At 38.2% G+C, this 21,939-nt stretch overlaps 1 protein-coding gene across 11 annotated transcripts in view; it reads left to right on the plus strand.

Annotated features, from left to right (window-relative positions):
• Positions 1-21,939, plus strand: part of gbf1 (golgi brefeldin A resistant guanine nucleotide exchange factor 1) — a 126,096-nt gene that overhangs the window by 94,402 nt on the left and 9,755 nt on the right. For 6 of the 11 annotated variants that reach the window (XM_031906082.1, XM_031906080.1, XM_012966852.3 and 3 more), the window contains 9 exons: positions 352-416; positions 4,728-4,851; positions 5,681-5,752; positions 5,867-5,961; positions 6,209-6,362; positions 6,906-7,128; positions 7,996-8,156; positions 11,047-11,299; positions 17,376-17,581. In XM_031906082.1, the coding sequence (XP_031761942.1) occupies positions 352-416; positions 4,728-4,851; positions 5,681-5,752; positions 5,867-5,961; positions 6,209-6,362; positions 6,906-7,128; positions 7,996-8,156; positions 11,047-11,299; positions 17,376-17,581 (1,353 nt within the window). The remainder of the gene's footprint in view (positions 1-351; positions 417-4,727; positions 4,852-5,680; positions 5,753-5,866; positions 5,962-6,208; positions 6,363-6,905; positions 7,129-7,995; positions 8,157-11,046; positions 11,300-17,375; positions 17,582-21,939) is intronic. The other 5 variants (XM_031906083.1, XM_018095871.2, XM_031906085.1 and 2 more) reach the window with 3 other exon arrangements.

Below are 21,939 nucleotides of genomic sequence, written 5' to 3' on the forward strand. Positions count from 1 at the left end.
TTTGGCAAGTTTTTAGCCTTGCCATTCCCACGGGAAGGCCAACAATTAAAGTAAAAGATGGTAGAGGTCCTAATCAGTTTTGCTGCCATTTGTGAAAATTTAATTAAAAAATATTGCAATCAGGACTTTTCTCAAAGTCACAGCACATTTCTTTGCTGCAACTATTTAAAATAACACAGAAGTCAGTGGGAAGTATATTTGTTTACCAAGTTTTTATTGGTGATTTAGCTTTTTTCCTGTAAATATTGATGATGTTTTGTCAAGATTATTTTTGAATTTTTAGAAATATGCCACTAATAGTCTCATACTTGTTAATCCCATACATTGACAATTTGCTTTCTTCTGTTTCAGGTTGAAGATTTTGTAGACCCCAATGGAAAAATATCTCTTCAACGTGAGGAAATCCCTGCCAACCGGTATGTGAATGCAAGTTTATATTTTTGTTTTTTTCTAGATTAATTCTCATATGCAACACTTTCAAGCTGTAATAGCCAAACCAGATAAAAAATACATGTTTGAGAGATAATTGTTACATGTCTACCAAACTGTACAGATCAGAGAGTCTTCCTATACACCCTCACCAGTGAAAGTGTGGAATTCTTTACTTTGTGTAATCTATAATGCATATATCCTAGGATGCATTTGATATCCAGAACTTCTGTTGAGTTCTGCCCAGTAATATATTACACTGGTTCTCAAGCATGCTCCAATAGTGCTTATTTTCTTGATAAACACAAAAGGAATGCTTTAACCCTTTCACTGCCAGCCGTTTTGAACAACGTGGAACTTCTACTGCCAGACAGTTTTTGAACATTTTGCACTGTTTCACTTTAGGGGCCTTTCCTTGGGGGGACTTTTAGTTTACCCAGGAAAACTATATATCGTTTTTTTCAGGACAACCTAAGCTTTCAAAATATGGTGGAATTTTTCTGTAATTCCAATTCTGTAACAAGATATAGGCTTCTAAATGTCTAAAAAATGAAAAAAAATTATTTTCCATAATATAAACACATACACCGGAAACAAAAATTATTTTATGCAAGAAAATACAACCGATTTGGAATGTCCCAAGTCTCCTGAACGTGCCAATACCAATTATATATAGTTTTATGGAGATTTTTCACTCGCATCAGTCAAAAACTCCCAGCAGTACACTACCAAATTTCCAAAGCACTGCTTCAGAAAGCTGCATACTTTAGATTTCAAGGTTTAACAGAAGGTTTATCCCAGAAAATTATACATTTTTAGAAAGAACAGATTCTGTGGAATCCAGAATAGGTACAACTGTCTATTCCAAACTACCAAGTCGCAATGCTTTCCTAAAGTTATTGCTTTTTATCAAAATTTGTGAAATTTCTTAAAAATTGCTTCAAAACTTCCTGTCTATAGTATCTTATCTCCTACAGGTCATAAAGTAACCAAATAAAACACCCTAAATATGAACGCCAGGGGTCCACTAACCAGTTTGATGCCTAATATGTATAGGTTTACCTAAGAATGTGGCATGTAGGGGCCTCAATGTGTACATACCCCCATATGATCTATCATTTCTGTCATTCCAGCTTCTGTAAAATCAACACATTTACATCATTTTATGTAGGATAAAGCTACAAAAAGTACATTCACCCCAGAAAGCCATATATTTTTGGAAAGTACACATTCCCCCGAATCTAAAATGGATAACAGTGTCTTTCTAGTCCAAAGTACCAAGCCGCAAAGCTTTCCTAAAGTTGGCATTTTTGATAACATTTCCAAAAATCCTCTCAAAGCTTCCACTTTGCAGCATCTTATCTCCCATGTATCATTAGGTACCAAGATAAAACACCCTGAATTTGAATGCCAGGGGTCCACTGAACAGTATGATGCCCAATATGTATAGGTTTACCTAAGTATGTGGCATATAGAGGCCCCAATATGAACATACCCCCATATGATCCGTCATTTCTGTCATTTCAGCTTCTGCAAAATCAACACATTTACATCATTTTATGTGGGATAAAGTTAGTAAAAAGTACACTCACCCCAGAAAATCATATATTTTTGGAAAGTACACATTTCTCGAAATCTAAAATGGGTACCCATGTCTTTCTACTCCAAAGAACCAAGCCGCAAAGGTTTCCTAAGTTTGCTGATTTTTTCCAAAAATCACCTCAAACCTCCAATATGCATCATCTTATTTTCTATAGGTCATTATGTACCAAGATAAAACACCCAAAATATGAACCCCAGAGGTCTACTGAGCAGTTTGATGCCCACTGTACATAGGTTTATCAAAGCACATGGCCCCAAAATATACCTTGTGCACACTAATTTCATGGCTTACCTTTACCTAATTCATAAACACATGGCAGTTTTATGTGGGATAGAAACTGCAGAAATGTAGGGTAACCCCTGAAAACCATATATTTTTGGAAAGTGCACGTTCAGACAAATCCAATATGGATAAAGAGTCTTTTCTACACCAAAGTACCAATCTGCAAAGTTTTCCTAAAGTTAGTGGTTTCTATGACATTTCAGAAAATCTCCTAAAAATGTTGCAATTTGCTGCATTTATCTCACACAATTTCTTGCATACAAAGGCAAATCACCCCAAATAGGAACATCAGAGGCCTACTGAACAGTTTGATGCCCTATATACATAGATTTACCAAACTATGCAGAGTACAGGGGCACCCAAATAAAAATAGTGCATATGAATTTTCTCATATGACGCTCCGGCAATTTTTGCACCCGGTATGTGCATTATGTGCCATAAGACCCCCTAACAGTATGGAGACCCTAGAAAACCATACATTTTCCGAAAGTACACATTCTGACAAAACAAAAATGGGTAAATACATCTTTCTACTGCAAACTACCAAACTACAAAGCTATGCTAAACAGAATGGTTTTTATAATATTTCTGAAAATCGTCACAAAGCTTGCGTTTTGCCCCATTATGTACCCCCACAATTTGTAACATATCAACATAAAACACTCTAAATATGAACTCCAGGGGTCTACTGAACAGTTTGATTGCCTATATGCATAGATTTTCCAAACTATGCGGAGTACAGCGGCACCCAAATGAAAATAGTGCATATGAATTTTCACAAATGACGCTCCGGCTCATGCAGTTTTTGCACCCAGTATGTGTATTATCTGCAATAAGACCCCCTAACAGTACAGAGACCCTAGAAAACCATACATTTTCCGAAAGTACACATTCTGACAAAACAAAAATGGGTAAATACATCTTTCTACTGCAAACTACCAAACTACAAAGCTATGCTAAACAGAATGGTTTTTGTGACATTTCTGAAAATCGGCACAAAGCTTGCATTTTGCCCCATTATGTACCCCCACATTTCATAACGTACCAACATAAAACACTCTAAATATGAATGCCAGGGGTCTACTGAACAGTTTGATGCCCTATATGCATAGATTTACCAAACTACGTGGGGTACAGAGGAAGCCAAATTGAAATACAGCAGACAAAATGTCCATGTGCAAGACAAGTAACAAAGAACAATATGAAATGCAATAAAATTGCTAAAATCCAAAAAAATTAAAACTAAAATCAATGGGTTTTTTTCCTAGTGATATCTGCAGTCAGAATCACAGTTTGAGTATTCCGGCTTGGGCAAATTAGTTTTACAGACAAAGTCAAGCAAACAACAACTATGAATAACTGAAAATGCAATAAAATGGCTAAAAATGCAATAAAATGACTAAAAATGCACCAAAATCACAGAAAATGTAATAAAAACACCAAAATAATACACAAAAGGTATTGCGCAGTGCGGTTAGCGAATACGCTATCCGCAATGGCAATAAAACTTTTTTTTCAGGCAAGAATAAAAACGATGCGATAAAAAAAAAAAAAAATTACATAAGTGTGTAAGTGTGTGTGTACGCATGGCAAAATGTGTTTATGTGCATGTGTGTGTGCAAGTAAGTGTTAGTGCTGTGAAGGTGTGAAACCTTCCCAAAAATGTATGTGTGTGTGTAAGTATAAGTGTGTATTAGTGTAATATGTGTGTGTATGTGTGTTTGTGTGTGTTTGTGGCACCTACTCCATGTCAAGATGCTGGAGATCGCTGGTGGGAGACATCAGACCCAGGAACTGCAGCAGCTGCATTAAAGAATCCTCAGTGGGCGGCACAGGAAGTGAGGGGAGCAGAGGGGGGGAGCGCAGGAAGAAGGAAGAGAGCTAGCGTTTCCTATGGGGCCCCTGGGCAATCGCGCCCCAGGGGCCACCAGTTACCCCCCTCTGCTCGTTCTCTAGGGGGTTCTTTATCCTGCGATCGTTCTCTGCGCTCGGATTAAGCAACGAGCGCAGGATACAGAAAACGTAGCTCATACGTGCGTGGTGCCTAACGCCTTTTTATGCCAGCACGTAGGAGCTACGTGTTCGGCATTTAAAGGGTTAAGGGTAGTGGTTGTTTTGACTGATCCTTGTTTTTCTGTTGGAATATACTGTAAACATTCCTTGCTAGTGAGCCAGGGGATTGGCTTGAATAACAGTAATCAAATAAGCCTCAGCCTCTCGTTTTGGTTCTTTTGTTCACAGACTTATTTTATATAGCACCATATATTAACAGGAATGCTGTAACAGGCTGGCCATAGTCTTCTCTGAGCTTAGATTGCCTAATTATTGTTTAGCAGTCTTTCTTTCATATGCATCCGAAATACAAAATATACTAAAGTGTTTATATCTCTTTTTATTACATTTCCATTTATAGTGGGGAATCCACTGTACTAAGTTTTGTCAGCTGGCTGACTCTGAGTGGGACAGAACAGTCAAGTCTAAGAGGACCTTCTACTGAAAATCAAGAGGCCAAGAAACTAGCGCTGGAATGTATCAAGGTAAAACACAGTACTGATTTTGAATAGTAATACTATATCATAAATTTTTCTGGCATTCAGATTCCATTCTGATACTTGTATGTATGTACTGCTACTTATGGACACAGCACTGCTCTTTAAAGAGGACCTGTCGTCCTAAGAAATAATTCCAAATTATTTTCTATTGTGTTAATTAAGCAGAATAGACTTGGAACTCACAATCATAGCAAGCAGACAGGCACCATTTTGTTGCATTTATATCAAGAAATCTTCATCATCCCAAAATCTTGTGTGTTTGTGACTACACAAATATAGACTGAGAGGAGGGAGGGGGGATAAGAAGAGTGCAATGACATCTAGAAGTTCTGATTGGAAAGTGAAAGTAATTCACTGTCCTAGGAAATATATGATTGACCTAGATTTGATATACCTTTATAACAGGTATGGATGTTTTAACTAAAAAGAAATATATAAAAATAATAATTTTGGTTTCATTTTTAATTAGAAAAGGACTTTTATTATACAGCTTTTTATATCTGGTTGACAGGTCCCCTTTAAGTTTGTTTTAAGAAACGTTTACATGTTTAGACATTTTAGTATGTTAACTGAGATTAGAATTTATTTATGAATTTAGAAAATTGGAATTTAATTAATGCTTTTTAGAGAATAATGTGAGATATGTCTCCTGTTATCCAGTGCATTTGAGAGAACTAAAAATACAAATGTGATACATTATAAAGAATGAACTGATGTGAATGATAAAAAAATATCTAACTTTATATTAATCACTGATTATAATAGTTTACAGGGCTTTTTTTTTTATTGGCCTTATGAACATTTGTCATTATAGTTATGTGATCCAGAGAAACTGATCACAGAGAGCAAGTTTCTTCAACTGGAGTCTTTGCAAGAACTAATGAAGGTAAGGAATGATGGGGCTGAGGAATAAGTTAAAAGGCATATCGTACTGGTTAACTTAAACTGAAACTAGATAGTTAAACTTTTGTTTATTGATGGCTCTGCCTTCCAATTTCAGGCTCTGATATCTGTGACACCAGATGAAGAAACGTATGATGAAGAAGATGCTGCATTCTGCCTAGAAATGTTAATGAGAATTGTGCTAGAAAACAGGTGATTAGAAGATAAAAATAAATGCTGTTAATCATAGAATTTCCCATTAGTTACAACTTTTCAAAAAACATGCAGTAAAAGTAGAGGACAACACTGGGTGAAATATATCACTTATAAAATCTACCTTGCAATTACTTGACTTTGACCCAACACTTCATACATCATATTGTCTTACAGAGAAATCAGCCTGCAAGTGTATGTTATTCTGTAGTGTTGTTTGAGCCATATTCTTTTATGTCCTTTCTAGAGATCGTGTTGGCTGTGTTTGGCAGGCTGTACGAGATCATCTCTATCGTCTATGTGTCCATGCTGTAGAGTTCTGCTTCCTGGTTGAAAGAGCAGTTGTAGGGCTGCTGCGCTTGGCAATACGCCTTTTACGCAGAGAGGAAATTAGTGGTCAGGTATAGTTCTATTTGCTATAATTTCAACTATATGCTACTCAGTATGACCCCCCCAACTAGACTTCTTGACTTCAATGAGCTTGATCCAAGAGTGATTTACTCAGTAGTAATCTACGAATTCCCATTCAGTTCTGATTTAAAAAAATGTTTGGTTTACCTTGTGTATTTTTTTTTCCATTTGGAGCATTTTATGGTCAGATTTCAGCAAACCAGACTGGACACCTAAATCCCATTTTATTTGAGCAAATTTGTGGTGACGTTAAATGTAGTCTGCGCATCCAAATCCCATGAGACTAATCATATGCTAATAAAATTTAAGCTTTACCACTATCACTTATTAATAATCAACTATATTCGTATTCCATAGAAGTTGTTAGAAAATTAGCAAACCCAGACATACTGTCACTGTGGTACTAAAATTGTTGTTATATGTATCCGTTATGCATGTATTACTTGGTTCATTTTAGTTTAGATTTATTATTTTCAATGATTTTCCATTTGTCTTACACTCCAAATGTTATGATTTGTATGTCCTTTTATTAGGTTATCCTCTCCTTGAGAATTCTTTTAATGATGAAACCAACTGTGTTGTCTAAAGTGAGTCGCCAAGTTGCTTTTGGTGTGCATGAGCTCTTGAAAACCAATGCTGCTAACATCCATTCCAGCAATGACTGGTACACACTATTCTGCCTTTTGGAGTGCATTGGGGCAGGAGTGAAGCCGCCCCCTGCCTTACAGGTGACGACGAGAGCTGACAATGACACAGGTACACAGAGGACATGCAATATTGAAATTCAATGCTATACTAAAAGATAAGCAGCTGTTTTATGCAGCTTCAGAATTAACTGAAGGCCAGAGAAGGAAAGAATATATGCTATTCAAGTCAATTAGCAAAATTAAAAAGAGCATCTGTTCTCAATGTTTACACCCTGAAACCAACACAGTAGGCCTTTTAGAGTTCTTCCAGAGACATCATATACAGCCACCTCATTGTAAAATAAATAAATGACTATATCTTAGATCTTCCTTATCAGTGTAAAGGGCTGATTCCTGTAGGTGTAGTCTATTGCAATGCCTGATTTAAAACCCATTATTATAATGGAATTTTTTTACCATGTGTATGGAAAGGTTTTGACTGTTTTTGGTAAATCCTATTGTACTTTATTAAGGAAAAGAAAATATAAGGTTGAACAATACAAATACATCTTTAAAAGAACAGTGCAGATACGAGTATGGGATCTCTTATTCAGAATTTTATGGATCTGAGTATATTTTAGATTAATCCTATTTTATTTAATTATATGATATTTTCAGTAACTTATCTGAAACCTATATAATTGAAATAATACAATTATTTTGCCTTTCTAATTTGTTTATGCTGGGTTACTTAACATGAATTACTTATCACAGATGAAAGCATAAAAGAGAAGCATGAGATATTGCTTACTCAAAACAGCCCCAGGAAAAGTATGGTTAGTTAATAGGTTCCTGCTTTTTATGTTGCATATATAGCATATGTGTCTTGTCTCATCATTAGCCTTTTTTTTCATAGAGGTTTTGCTATTTTTCACCTAACTACATTTTTAAGAAATTTCTGTGCTTTAGTTTTGATATCCTCTGCTGTTTTTTTTAGGTGCGCAGTCTGACAGTGAAGTTTCCTCATACCATCCAAGTGAAGTGAATCTTGATCGTGGATACACCTCAGACTCTGAGGTATATGCAGAACACAGCAAGCAGTCAAAAATGCACCGCTCTGTGACTGATGTGGATATGATGAACAGTGGCTGGCTGATGGTAAGTGTGTGCAAAGGTCTTCAGCACTTACAATTTCAGTTTTGGGTAAAACTGTCCTGTTTTATTTATTTATCCCACACTTTACCCTTAACTGCTTAAGGTCGGTAAATGTCAATATCAAATTTCTAAACAGTAATTATACTATTAAAATAAAGACAGAAAACCTTATTTAAACTTACTTTTGCTCAGATTTATGTTTTTGTAAAATAATTTTAAAGGTGTATTGAGAGAATTAGATTCATATTATATGGTTTGATCAACAAAAGACCAAAACAGACTTGGGAGAAAGTGTTGCTCAATGCTCTATTTCCCCTGCATAGGCCAGTTTTGTCTGTTGATTTAGCCACTTCAGTATCGGCAGTTTTTTGGTCCATGTGATATCTGCCAGATATCTATCAGCCAGGTGTAAATCCCATTGGATAAAGCCAGCCATACAGGCACCGATAATATCGTACGAAAGCTTGTTTCATGATAATAAACCTTTTAGGGCTCTGGCACACGGGGGAGATTAGTCGCCCGCGATAAAACTCCCTGTTCGCGGGCGACTAATCTCCCCGAGTTGCCTACCCCTGCCATCCCACCGGCGATTTCGCGCAAATCGCCGAAAAAGACTCGCGAGTCTTTTTCGGCGATTCCCTGAAATTGCCCCGCCGCGTCTGCCATCCCACCGGCGACTTACATGTTCGCCGGTGGGATGGCAGGGGTAGGCAACTTGGGGAGATTAGTCGCCCGCGAACAGGGAGTTTTATCGCGGGCGACTAATCTCCCCCGTGTGCCAGAGCCCTTAGGGTGAGGGCACACAGAGCTTGTCACGGCTACAGAATTAGACAATGCTGATCATTTACTGATAACTGTTTCAATGTGTGTTTTACCAGAGGCAGTTCTCAGTTTTGTCTATGGCAGAGTATTTTCTGGTGTTTTGTAGCCATGACAAGTAGCTGCTACTAAGTAGCTCTGTGTGTCTGTTTTCACCATTAAAAGAATTAAAAATTCCACATTGTCCAGTGATTTGCAGTTGCTTGTCTGATGAGTCTTTTCTTAAGGTGGCCATACACGCACCGATATTATCGTACGAAACCTCGTTTCGTACAATAATCGGTGCGTGTATGGCATGTCGGCGAGTCGACCGATATCGCAGGAAGCTGCTGATATCGGACGACTCGCCAATCGGACCAGTTTGAAAATTTTGATCGGGCGCCATAGAAGGCGCCTGACCAAAATTCTCCCTTCAGAGCTGAATCGGCAGAAGGAGGTAGAAATCCTATTGTTTCTACCTCCTTACCTGCCGATTCAGCCCTGAATGGTGTGTGGCGGATCTTACGATGTTTCGTGCGACCGATGGTCGTACGAAACATCGTCAGATCGCCACGTGTATGGCCACCTTTAATCTCTTTTCAGCTATAACCATTCAGATTTTCACCATGTTAGGTCAATTAAGGGTGAGGTTTTTTTCCGTGCACAAGTGGGCTTCAGCTCTGCCTACCCCTAGCTCTGGCCAGCAATGCAATGTGCTCCCCACTTGTAACAATCACGTATTGCAACACCCCCGCCACTCTTCAGCCCCCATTCTTTCCGCTCCTCACCTCGCTGCAGGGGGGAAGCGGGGACGATCCAGGATGGGGCATGTGCCTTGGACACACATCGTGTTTGGCCCAGCCATGACCTCAATACATCCTAGAAGGCAGTACATAGGGAAAACCAAACCTCTACTTGCCCTGACATGCTGAAGAAATGAATGGGAGAGTTACTGGGAGAATGTGCCTTTAGTGGTCTTATTGAGATAAACTAAAAGAACAATTTTATGTAAGGACTTAAATGCATATGAGACAACGTCATATGAAACACACTTTATGCTTAAACTGCTTTAAACAGCTACTTGAAAATTATCTAGTTGTAGCTGATATTGAGTATGTAAATCAGTGGTTAGAGTGAAGCTAATTCTTTGTGTGACTTAGAAACTGATGCTTTTGACATCTTTTATGCATCTGATGACCTACAGAATAAAAGAATTTGCTTTGTCATAAATCTTGTGGTTTTTCCTTGACTTGTGTAAAGTTAGTAAAAGTGCAGTACTGAGAGATGCTTACTTACTGCTACACATTTTTATGAAACAAAGAAATGAGTACATTGTCTAAATTGCTTGCAAATTGGCTATTACAGAGAGATTTAATAGTATACATGTCAAGTCTTGCTTGATCCTCAAGTTTATAAATTATATAAATCCCATAACATCAAGCAGTCATTTCTTTCAATCTGTTAAACAGGTCAGAACTTGCCAAAGGGTTTTGTTGGCCCAGATATGGTTTTAGTGTTTTTCCCTTTATAACCCGTAACTTTTGATGTTTTATGATTATGAATAAGTGCAGAAAAACAAAATATGTCAAGCATTTAAATATTCCAATAAAGATTTTTCCTTTTTAATCAATAATAAGGGTTGATGGTCTGGCAAGACGCACACCTGCAAGCTTTTAAATGCTCTGTCTAACCCACGCTGTAGTGTTGACCAGCAGCTATTTTTTTCAGCACTCAGAGGAACCTATACTCAATAATGATAAACAATATACAGTCCTTATTGGACACACAACTGTTATTTGCACATACTTGTGAATGCCTTTAAATACATTTTTAAATGTATTTATAAACAAAATATTTTTGCTCCCACTCATTTTGGGATAAGTTTTGGTCCTCTCAAACCTATCATCCCTAGATAACTGCTTCTGGTATGGCAGTACATAGACCAATTACTGTACAATACATCAAACTTGAAAATGTGTAACAAGTGCTTCAGTGGATTTATAGTGCTGCTCGGTGTCTTGCTTGCGTAAGATCTTGAAGCAGCCATTCTAATTACCATATCCTTATTTTAAGTCTTGTTTTTTTTTCTACACAGGTTGGAAAGGAAGATGTTGACTCTTCTAAAGTTGCTACAGTTATTAACAAACCTGTTGCTAATGCCCCAGTGAATCAATACAGCCTAACCATTGGTTTGGATTTTGGCCCTCACGATACCAAATCTCTCATGAAGAGCGTGGAGTCCCTTTCTTTTATTGTTCGAGATGCTGCACATGTCACACCAGAAAACTTTGAACTCTGTGTTAAAACAATCCGTGTCTTTGTAGAGGCAAGTCTAAATGGAGGTGTGTGTAAGTGATTTTTGTATTTCTTTTTCTTTAACAGAAAGCAAAAATGTTTTGCATTGTTAGTCACACTTGCAAAAGATTTAAAATGTGCATCTTTAATATGGGCAAACAATATATAACCCCAAGGGGCACATTCATTAAAGTACGACAGGTCTGATTACAAAAAATTTGTATTTTTTCTAAAGTTTACAACTTTTCTGCAATATTTTCGTTAATTTGCGCGGCTTTTTCATACTCTGCGACAATTTGTGCAACAAAATCATATTTGTCGCAACGAGTACGAAAGTTTCGGATTCATTCAAGCTTCGGTATTGTGACTTTCCTTGGGCCAGGTTGGAGCTGCAGAGTGCCATTGAGCCCTATGGGAGACATTCCTTGGGCCAGGTTGGAGCTGCAGAGTGCCATTGAGCCCTATGGGAGACATTCCTTGGGCCAGGTTGGAGCTGCAGAGTGCCATTGAGCCCTATGGGAGACTTTCCTTGGGCCAGGTTGGAGCTGCAGAGTGCCATTGAGTCCTATGGGAGACATTCCTTGGGCCAGGTTGGAGCTGCAGAGTGCCATTGAGCCCTATGGGAGACTTTCCTTGGGCCAGGTTGGAGCTACAGAGTGCCATTGAGCCCTATGGGAGACTTTCCTTGGGCCGGGTTGGAGCTGCAGAGTGCCATTGAGCCCTATGGGAGACTTTCCTTGGGCCAGGTTGGAGCTGCAGAGTGCCATTGAGCCCTATGGGAGACTTTCCTTGGGCCGGGTTGGAGCTGCAGAGTGCCATTGAGCCCTATGGGAGACTTTCCTTGGGACAGGTTGGAGCTGCAGAGTGCCATTGAGCCCTATGGGAGACATTCCTTGGGCCGGGTTGGAGCTGCAGAGTGCCATTGAGCCCTATGGGAGACTTTCCTTGGACCGGGTTGGAGCTGCAGAGTGCCATTGAGCCCTATGGGAGACTTTCCTTGGGCCAGGTTGGAGCTGCAGAGTGCCATTGAGCCCTATGGGAGACTTTCCTTGGGCCGGGTTGGAGCTGCAGAGTGCCATTGAGCCCTATGGGAGACTTTCCTTGGGCCAGGTTGGAGCTGCAGAGTGCCATTGAGTCCTATGGGAGGCTTCCAAAATCAAGCACTGAAGGATCAAAGTTAGAAAGGTTTTTGCGCCATTTACGATAATTCGTATAGGAAAATTTCGTAACTTTTGGATCATACCATGATATTTTCGTTCAAGCACGACGAGACTTTTTGCAAAATTAACGCACACCAGAAATTTTCGTATTTAATGCAAATTTTCGCAAATCGTACTTGTAATCCATACTTTGATGAATCTGGCCCTAGGTCTTACTTTATAAAAGGATACTTATCCCAAAATGTAATTTTTAATATTACACTTGGTTTGGCAGATTTTCAAAGATTTTCTTTCTCCTGAAGTTTATTTTGAACCTTTTGTTAATATGTCTTGCATTGTTCTTAACAGTACATAGTAAATCTGATGACAGAACCTTTTCTGTGTGATGGAGAGAAATGTAATGACTCTTTTCTTCCCTTCAGCTTAACATTTTTTTATGGGCAATGTTTCTTACAACATAAAAATATTACAATGATTGATAAATGTATTAACTGCGTTAGATTCCAGAAAAATTTGATATAATGTCACAAAAATATTTAAACTTTGCCTGAACACCAGACTTGATGTCTCAGGCTATGTTAAGCAGCATTACCATAACTCCACTAAGGGGGGAATTCACAAAAGTAAGTGCACATTAAAGTGTCTGTTGCCAAATTGTAACATTGTTGTAATTCACAAAAGGTATGTTATAGTTTAATGGATTTGTTGTAATGGCGCAAAATTTTTAAAATTGGTAAACAATTGCCGTTATTGCACTGTGAAAACGTTGTTTTAAGCCAAATTAACCTATTGACCTTTTTTCCCCAACATTTTCCTTATGGCGGAGAAATTTTATCTGTAAAAATTATCGAAAAAATCATACATATGACACAAATAGCCACACCCACTTTTAACAACAGCTTTTCAAAATTGTTTGTAGAGGTGGAAAAGGTTGGAAGATTGGTCTGTTAATGAGTCAGTGCAAATACAGTGTTTTTATACAACATTTTTACATTTTCCTTTGTTGTGAATTCCCCTCTGTCATTTAAGAGGACAATTAAATAATAAAGGATTTTAAAAAGTTTTTAATAGGTACAGGTGCCACTTAATTTAACTTTAAATATTCAAGTTTTCCTTAAATTAGAAACAAGAAACCTGTAGGTAGGTAACCAAAGCAAGCATTTTCCAGGCTGACCTCCGATCTCAGTATACAAGCACACTTCTTTTTTAACAAACAAACAAAGATGAACACATTTATTATACACCCATGGATGGATAACCATAACCCTTTAATGCAGGGCAGTTTGGGGCCCTAACTGCCAATATCTAAAGAACAATCTCCACAATGTATTACAACACAAATGAGCACAGGTGCCCTCAGTGCATAGATATAAGTGGCCAATTGTTTACTACATACAGTCCCAGATTGAGAGTGACAGTTCAGCAGTGATGAAGACTGAAAGTTCCTTAAACCATTTACACAAGCAATTCTGTGCACCTGATATTTGCAGTATTGGCCAATTTGACATTTTTATTTCATTTACATTTGCTTCGAACGTTCAGCTTTTTAATGGGAGGTTTTAGAGCATTTTCTGTATGTTGCTTCTGCTTTGTGCCTCTGCAAGAAATACCTAGCAAAATGTTGCTCACTGCTTGTTATTCTTAGGGTATTCCATATTTTCAGATGTTTTAATACCTACTTATCTATTTGATGCCCCTTTCCTGGATAGTAAGCATATGCTAGCATTTTAAGTTAACAGTAGCCTATATTAAAAACAACTTGACTGCTGTTTTACTCCATTAGTAGTATACAAATAACTTTTAAATGAAGTCTAACATACCTTAAGCTGGTCGTACATACAGTGGTGTGAAAAACTATTTGCCTCTTCCTGATTTCTTATTCTTTTGCATGTTTGTCACACTTAAATGTTTCTGCTCATCAAAAACCGACTATTAGTCAAAGATAACATAATTGAACATAATTGAATGCAGTTTTTAAATGAAGGATTACGTTATTAAGGGAGAAAAAAAACTCCAAATCTACATGGCCCTGTGTGAAAAAGTGATTGCCCCCCTTGTTAAAAAATAACTTAACTGTGGTTTATCACACCTGAGTTCAATTTCTGTAGTCACCCCCAGGCCTGATTACTGCCACACCTGTTTCAATCAAGAAATCACTTAGATAGGAGCTACCTGACACAGAGAAGTAGACAAAAAGCACCTCAAAAGCTAGACATCATGCCAAGATCCAAAGAAATTGAGGAACAAATGAGAACAAAAGTAATTGAGATCTATCAGTCTGGTAAAGGTTATAAAGCCTTTTCTAAAGCTTTGGGACTCCAGCGAACCACAGTGAGAGCCATTATCCACAAATGGCAAAAACATGGAACAGTGGTGAACCTTCCCAGGAGTGGCCGGCCGACCAAAATTACCCCAAGAGCGCAGAGACAACTCATCCGAGAGGCCACAAAAGACCCCAGGACAACATCTAAAGAACTGCAGGCCTCACTTGCCTCAATTAAGGTCAGTGTTCACGACTCCACCATAAGAAAGAGACTGGGCAAAAACGGCCTGCATGGCAGATTTCCAAGGCGCAAACCACTTTTAAGCAAAAAGAACATTAAGGCTCGTCTCAATTTTGCTAAAAAACATCTCAATGATTGCCAAGACTTTTGGGAAAATACCTTGTGGACCGACGAGACAAAAGTTGAACTTTTTGGAAGGTGCGTGTCCCATTACATCTGGCGTAAAAGTAACACAGCATTTCAGAAAAAGAACATCATACCAACAGTAAAATATGGTGGTGGTAGTGTGATGGTCTGGGGTTGTTTTGCTGCTTCAGGACCTGGAAGGCTTGCTGTGATAGATGGAACCATGAATTCTACTGTCTACCAAAAAATCCTGAAGGAGAATGTCCGGCCATCTGTTCGTCAACTCAAGCTGAAGCGATCTTGGGTGCTGCAGCAGGACAATGACCCAAAACACACCAGCAAATCCACCTCTGAATGGCTGAAGAAAAACAAAATGAAGACTTTGAAGTGGCCTAGTCAAAGTCCTGACCTGAATCCTATTGAGATGTTGTGGCATGACCTTAAAAAGGCGGTTCATGCTAGAAAACCCTCAAATAAAGCTGAATTACAACAATTCTGCAAAGATGAGTGGGCCAAAATTCCTCCAGAGCGCTGTAAAAGACTCGTTGCAAGTTATCGCAAACGCTTGATTGCAGTTATTGCTGCTAAGGGTGGCCCAACCAGTTATTAGGTTCAGGGGGCAATTACTTTTTCACACAGGGCCATGTAGGTTTGGATTTTTTTTCTCCCTAAATAATAAAAACCCTCATTTAAAAACTGCATTTTGTGTTTACTTGTGTTATCTTTGACTAATAGTTAAATGTGTTTGATGATCAGAAACATTTTGTGTGACAAACATGCAAAAGAATAAGAAATCAGGAAGGGGGCAAATAGTTTTTCACACCACTGTAGCTTGTATAGCCTTCAGCCTCTCTTTAACAGCTTATTAACCCATGCATGGGGCCAAAACAACAGGTTGCCCAACTAATCTTTTTGTCTAAGACACTGAATTGGTCTCCCTGGAAAATTCTGTGGGGTGAGTTCTGCACAGGCAGTGGACAGTTTGGTGTCCATATGATCCAAATGAAGGCCCAAGGTGAAATGATCAAATTGGCTCATCACCTAAGGTGGCCATACATGGGCAGATTTAAGCTGCCAATTCAAGCCCTTTAAACCAATTCGCTACCTTATCTACCCCAACGGGCCTCCCTGAGCGATATCTGGACAACAATTGGCCAGGTCAATCAGGCAGGTTTTATTTTTACGTCCGATTGGGAACCGCATCAGCTTATTGAATCGGCCCTCACTCCAACAGCTCCAATACCAATTGTTGTAAGCAGATTATAACATGTATGGCGACCTTTAGACCTCTGCATGTATGGCTAGCTTTGGGATTGTAAATAGCACACCATTGTGATCTGATCCATTAATGCCATTAAAGTAGAAGGAAAGGCTAGTAAAGAGTTAATCTCAAGCTGCAGGCATACCTTCAGATGTCTCAATAGTGCCCTTAAGTCTCCCCATATTTCACCTGTTCAGAAGATCTGAAGCCAAACATGAAGAAAAAATGCTGAGCTGTGTAAAGAAAGTTCCCATAATGCCACACTCCTGCACAGACACGCAGACCAAGTGAACATGCTCAGTTAGTTAGACTATGGGGCTGATTTACTTACCCACGAACGGGTCGAATGGAGTCCGATTGCGTTTTTTTCGTAATGATCGGTATTTTGCGATTTTTTCGTATGTTTTGCGATTTTTTCGGATTCTTTACGAATTTTTCGTTACCAATACGATTTTTGCGTAAAAACGCGAGTTTTCGTATCCATTACGAAAGTTGCGTAAAAAGATGCGCATTTTTCGTAGCGTTAAAACTTACGTGAAAAATGCGCAACTTTTCGCGTAAGTTTTAACGCTACGAAAAATGCGCATCTTTTTACGCAACTTTCGTAATGGATACGAAAAACTCGCGTTTTTACGCAAAAATCGTATTGGTAACGAAAAATTCGTAAAGAATCCGAAAAAATCGCAAAACATACGAAAAAGTCGCAAAATGTTCGTTTTCAAGTCGGAACTTTTCAAATTCGGGTCGGATTCGTGGGTTAGTAAATCAGCCCCTATGAGTCAGCTTCCTGCTGATTGGCTCAGATCCATATTCCTAAGGGGGGGAGTGAGTTCTTAGCATTCTTGAGGGAGGGGGGAGCAGGAAAGAGCAGAGAACAGAAAGCTGTATGTCTGTGGCACAGGAATTACAGACACAAGAAATCTTTTTTTCAGAGAAGTCAGTGCAGCATTTTTGTGAGTGCTTATGGCTGTATTTACATAGACCTTTCTGATAAAACTTACTTAGTATTTACCTTTCCTTCTCCTTTAACAACATTAAAGGAGAAATCTACTAAAGCATTTATCTCATATTATGACAGGGTACAAATCTCAGGAGAAAAGGGTAAAGAACCACAAATATGACAGTAAATCCAACCGCTTCAAAAAGAAAACCAAGGAAAAAGAAAATTCTGTCCGCCGTACACGGGCTTCAAATCAGCGACAATACCGATCTCACAGTGATGATGAGGAAGATGAAAGTGTACCAGCCAGCTATCACACTGTGTCATTACAGGTTAGTCATGATGTAAGTATAGCAGGCCTTTCCTCCTCCTCCTTATTTTCTCATCTGTACTAAAACTCTGGTTTGTGCCAATGATTTCATTTAAGCTAATTGTGTTTCAGCTCTGGTGATTGGAAAGTGCTTTGCCATGGAGATTGCATTATTTTACATTATGTACCCTACATTTTGACTTTGCCAGTATTTTTGAGGCCTGTGGAAGTTTGCATAGGGATGCTAAATTCAACCCTGATAGTTCATTTTTTTAGAGCTTTCAGAGCTTTTTCAATTTCAAAGATACCAAACTATCAAAATTTGAAATTTAGTATGAAGGGCGTTAGTTCATTTTTTTTTTTGTTCCTACTTTACCTTTAAACCTAGCATATGTGTTCTTGGTTACTCAAATTGTTATAATCATGGAACAGTCTGAATAATTTGTGTCCATCCACTGAGTCATTGTGAGTAACTCACTAGTTATTTCCCAAACACTATATAACCATTTGTGATACACCTTCCATAGCTTACACATTTATATGAGTGAAACTCTAACCTCTTTTAACAATTAATTGTTTAATAATAATAAAAGCAGTGATGATCATTCTGTGTTAGGAAGACATAAATGCAATTGCTGCAAATGTGCATAAAGCAATCTAAATGGCAAATTGAGTTTTTATACCTAATAAAACCACCACACCTGTCTTGTGTCTGGCCTAAATATAGTACCACTTTATTCCTCTGGCCACTATTCTCTTAGGCTAATGCCACACTATGTGTATGGCGTATATTTTTAGCAAGCCGAAAAATTATTGCCGAAAATATGCGCCGTTCGCTCCTACCTGTGCCTGCACCCGAATGAATGGAATACGCCCGGGTGCAGGCACATTTAGCCGTTATCCGCATAAAAACGCAAGACTTTGCATTCTCTCTCGTGTTTTTATACGAATTTCGGCTACATGTGCCTGCGACTGAGCGTATCTTATTCATTCGGGTGCAGGCACTGGTAGGAGTATATGGCTGGTATTTTTTGGCAAGCGTTTTCGGCTTGCCAGAAATATACACATAGGGGCTGATTTACTAATCCACGAATCCGAATCCCGAATGGGAAAAAATTGGATTGGAAACGAACATTTTGCGACTTTTTCGTATTTTTTGCGGTTTTTTTCGTCGCCGTCGCAACTTTTTCGTAGCCGTTACGACTTGCGCGAATTGTTGCAACTTTTTCGTAGCCGTTACGACTTGCGCGAATTGTTGCAACTTTTTCGTAGCCGTTACGACTTGTGCGAATTGTCGCGACGTTTTCGTATTGAGCGCTAGTAAACAGCGATTTTTTCGCAAAGGCTACGAAAAAGTCGTGACAATTCGCGCAAGTCATAACGGCTACGAAACAGTTGCGACAATTTACGAAAAAGTCGCGACGGCGATGAAAAAATCGCAAAATACCAATCATTACGAAAAAAACGCATTTGGACGCTTTCGATCTGTTCGTGGATTAGTAAATCGGCCCCATAGTGTAGCATTAGCCTTAGTATTATCAGTATGGCAAAGCTGCCAGGTGAATTTCGGGGTGCACCCATATTGTGAGGTGGTGGCTCTTAAAAATGTTTTTTTCTGTTTTGTTTTTTGGCAACATTCTTGGCTTTTTTTTTAACTGATTGATGATGGTGGGGATTTATTTTTCTTCAAATTGTTTCTCATTTCTGTTTTCTGGGAATGAGTCCCTTTTTTCTGAACTTACCAATTCTGCTCTGTCATCCTTTAATGGAGGAGGTCATGGCCTGTGGTATAGATTTGGTTGCTAGGTATGGCTAGGTCTTGATTTTCAAGTTTTGAATCCCTACATACTGCAAATATTTTGATTCCGTAATAGGCGAGTTAATGCCTGCATTGCTGCCAACATAGTCACATTCAGTTAGTGCTGAATCTGATGTATTTCCTTTCCAGTACAGATATGGGACCTGTTATCCAGAATGCTTGAGGTCTGGGGTTCTTTCTGTAATTTTCTGTAATTTGGATCATTTTACCTTAAATCTACTAAAATCATCATTTAAACATTAAATAAACCCAATAGTAAAGTTTTGCCTCCAATAAGTATTAATTATATCTTAGATAAGATCAAATACCCGGTACTGTTTTATTACAGAGAAAAAGAAAAATTGAATTAGTTAATTAAAATGGACTCTACGGGAGATGGCCTTCCTGTAACTCTGAACTTTCTGGATAACGGGTTTCCAGATAACAGATCCCTAACCTGTACTTTATAACTTCTTTTTACAGTCATTGAGTTGTTAGTGAGGCAATTTATATCTTAATTTTATGTACGTATGTTTGGCAGTGATGCTGGCAGATACACTGAAAGATGGAACTCCATAGACAGTTATAGTTTTCAACCCAAATTAAGTGTATAACTATATTACACTAATTTTGTACAAAACTCTTTATAGTGCTAGTAGTACAGGCAGGTCCAGACATTGCAATGAATAAAAAACATATACAGAGCTCCCTACCCAATAAAATTTATAATCTTCTTTTGTAACCCCCGAGATGCCATTCAAACCTACTGACTACAAGATATTGCATTATCTGACCAACCATAAAACTATGTTACAAAGAACACAAATTCAGGGTAGGATTTATTATTCAGTAAAACAGAAGCTCAAGACTAGACAGACTGGGACACCCTGTTTTTGTTAAATTTCAGTTCTGTATTATTCATACAGCACAAAATCACAAATTCCCACCAGAAATACATTTGCTTTGACCAAATCATAGAAAAAGAGCTGCTCCTTTAAGCACTTTCTTACAGGGTTCCTTCAATCTCTGTATATAAAATTGGAAACAGGTTCCTTTTGAAGAGTCAGTCTTCCAAGACTCCCATGTATATACGTATACCTAACAGTTATGCAGTCTGTTATCTGCAATGGTGGGAATGTGAGGCTTTCCAGAAAAGGCTAGGCTGTGCATTATAGGTTTCCCTTTAAAGGGGAACTCCACTCAAACACAACTTAAGCCTTTTGAAAAGTAAACAGAATTAAAAGCAACTTTGCAGTACAAATCAATTAAAAATATGCCGCCTTTTAATTATTTTTTGAATGTAATACTATGGTTTGGAACAGTTACCTAAGACTAGTCCCCTGTTCTGCTGATCTTGCTGACTATTTTAAGGCTCAAACTGTAACAGTAGTCGACTGTCCTTAGCCTGCCTTCGGCCTGCATCCTCAAAATCCCACAATTTCCTGCATACATGATGTCAGTAAGCAAAGGAACATTGCAGTGCAATGCTTTGTAAGTTATGTAGTTCCTGAATGCTGTCTTTAAACATTTGATCATTGTTTTAGACCCTCCTCCACTTCCAGGATTTCTAATGATGCAAAAAAAAAAAAAAAAAAAGAACTGTTTTGCTGCTGGATTTCAGCATATAAAATGATAGGTGATAGGTATATTATCCATAAACCAGCACTTGCACTTTCTTTATAATCACTGGAGATGTTAATACATTGTTGTCAAGAGAAAATTATTCAATCAAGGCAAACACTATGGTAGTCTCCACTGATACATATTTTAATAAAGTTTTGCACAGCCATGGAGACAAAAAAATTTTAAGGCACAATTCACTTTGTACCACAGCATCAAAAGTCCAATTTGCAGTACTGTTTGTACTTGCCCCGGGGTTGTGTTTTTCTCCTGTAAAATGATGTTGTCAACAGAATTGCTATTTAAAATACCATAATTATGTCAACAGCATTTTACTTGTGATTGAAAGCTTAACGGACCACATACATGCAATCAACTGGCTCTGTTTACAATTCAGACCAGACCACAAGAGTAAAAGACAGCATACTAAACAGTGGTCTGACAGCACCATATCAAAGTCCCTCTTCTAAAACCTAATTATTACTTTACCAAATCCCACCAACAAAAATACCTTGGCATCATTGTGCTATGTGGTGAAAACACATCCCCTTTACCATATTATCCCTTTACAGAAGAGTAATTGTTGTCTGAAAGTTGTCTGTGAGTAACTATAACTAATTAATTTCACAATCCCCATCATTCAAATTTATCCACAATTCATTTAAAGTACGTACTTTACATTTAATGTTTCAAGAGTAAAAATTAATTGAATATACTCCATTCACTTATGTACTGTAATAATTCATTACTTGTTTTTGGTGTATGTATTGTAGATATATTTGAATATTAGGGGATTGTAAAAGGAACTGTTTATTTACTCTGTGTAGCCTGTTATGTATAGACCCATGTATTATTATTAACATTTATTTATAAAGCGCCAACATATTCCGCATTGATGTGCAACACATTGGACATACAGAGTAATATATAAAGCAATCAATAACCAATACAAGAGTTGAAGAGAGCCCTGCCCA

Source organism: Xenopus tropicalis, chromosome 7, assembly GCF_000004195.4.
Source record: "Xenopus tropicalis strain Nigerian chromosome 7, UCB_Xtro_10.0, whole genome shotgun sequence".
In the NCBI taxonomy this organism is placed as follows: domain Eukaryota; kingdom Metazoa; phylum Chordata; class Amphibia; order Anura; family Pipidae; genus Xenopus; species Xenopus tropicalis.